The 667-nt window shown below is 56.8% G+C and overlaps 1 protein-coding gene across 1 annotated transcript in view; it reads left to right on the forward strand.

The window, feature by feature from the left end:
* DNAJB13 (DnaJ (Hsp40) homolog, subfamily B, member 13) overlaps positions 1–116 on the forward strand; it is a gene marked incomplete at its 5' end in the record, with an annotated part of 4,641 nt that extends 4,525 nt beyond the window's left edge. The window contains one exon of the mRNA XM_009878239.1: positions 12–116. Coding sequence (XP_009876541.1) covers positions 12–116 — 105 coding nt within the window. The remainder of the gene's footprint in view (positions 1–11) is intronic.
* Between the last annotated feature and the right edge of the window lie 551 nt (positions 117–667).

The following is a 667-nucleotide window of genomic DNA, read 5'->3' on the forward strand; positions in this document are numbered from 1 at the left end:
CGCTGCTCCAGGACCCCCAGCGCAAGGGTGACCTCCTCATCTATTTCAACATCTGCTTTCCCAAGAAGCTCACGCCTGAGAAGAAAATGCTCTTGAAAAGCGCCCTCCTGTCCTAAGGTAGAGCTCTCCTCCCCTCAGTAAAGCTCTGGAGCCAGCACTGGGACCGGGCAGAGATTGTTCCGGCAACCCTAAAACACACAGGATCACCCTAGAACACAGCACCCCTGGGGCTCTTTCCCCTGGGATTTGTATCATTTAAGCCCCCTGGACTCTTCTCTAGAGCTGCCGCCCCGCAGCAGCGGCACCGCCGGGTGATGAAGGATTTGGAGGGAGGTTTTGGAGTACTCCCAGCTCGGCTCATGAGTGGGAAGCTCGTGGTTTGGGGGTGACTGTGCACACTAGAAGAAAAGACCGCAGGATTTACTTGAAGCCTCGTGGGGCTTGCTGCTGCTGTCCCCTCAGCCGGGCTCTGGGAGATGCGATCCTTTGGTGTCGGAAGGTGGTGGTAGCAGTGTCCCCCCACCAGTGGCCATCAGGCCCCTTTTCAGCTCCTCATAGGTGATGAAATTCATCACGTTCCAGGAGCTGAGTTGCAGAAACGAGGGCACGATCCTGCTGGAGCGAGAGCTGGGGTGGGATTCGTGAGCCTGGATTATTTTAGGGATGC

The sequence above is a fragment of the Apaloderma vittatum genome, unplaced genomic scaffold, assembly GCF_000703405.1.
Source record: "Apaloderma vittatum isolate BGI_N311 unplaced genomic scaffold, ASM70340v1 scaffold34531, whole genome shotgun sequence".
Taxonomy (NCBI): Eukaryota; Metazoa; Chordata; class Aves; order Trogoniformes; family Trogonidae; genus Apaloderma; species Apaloderma vittatum.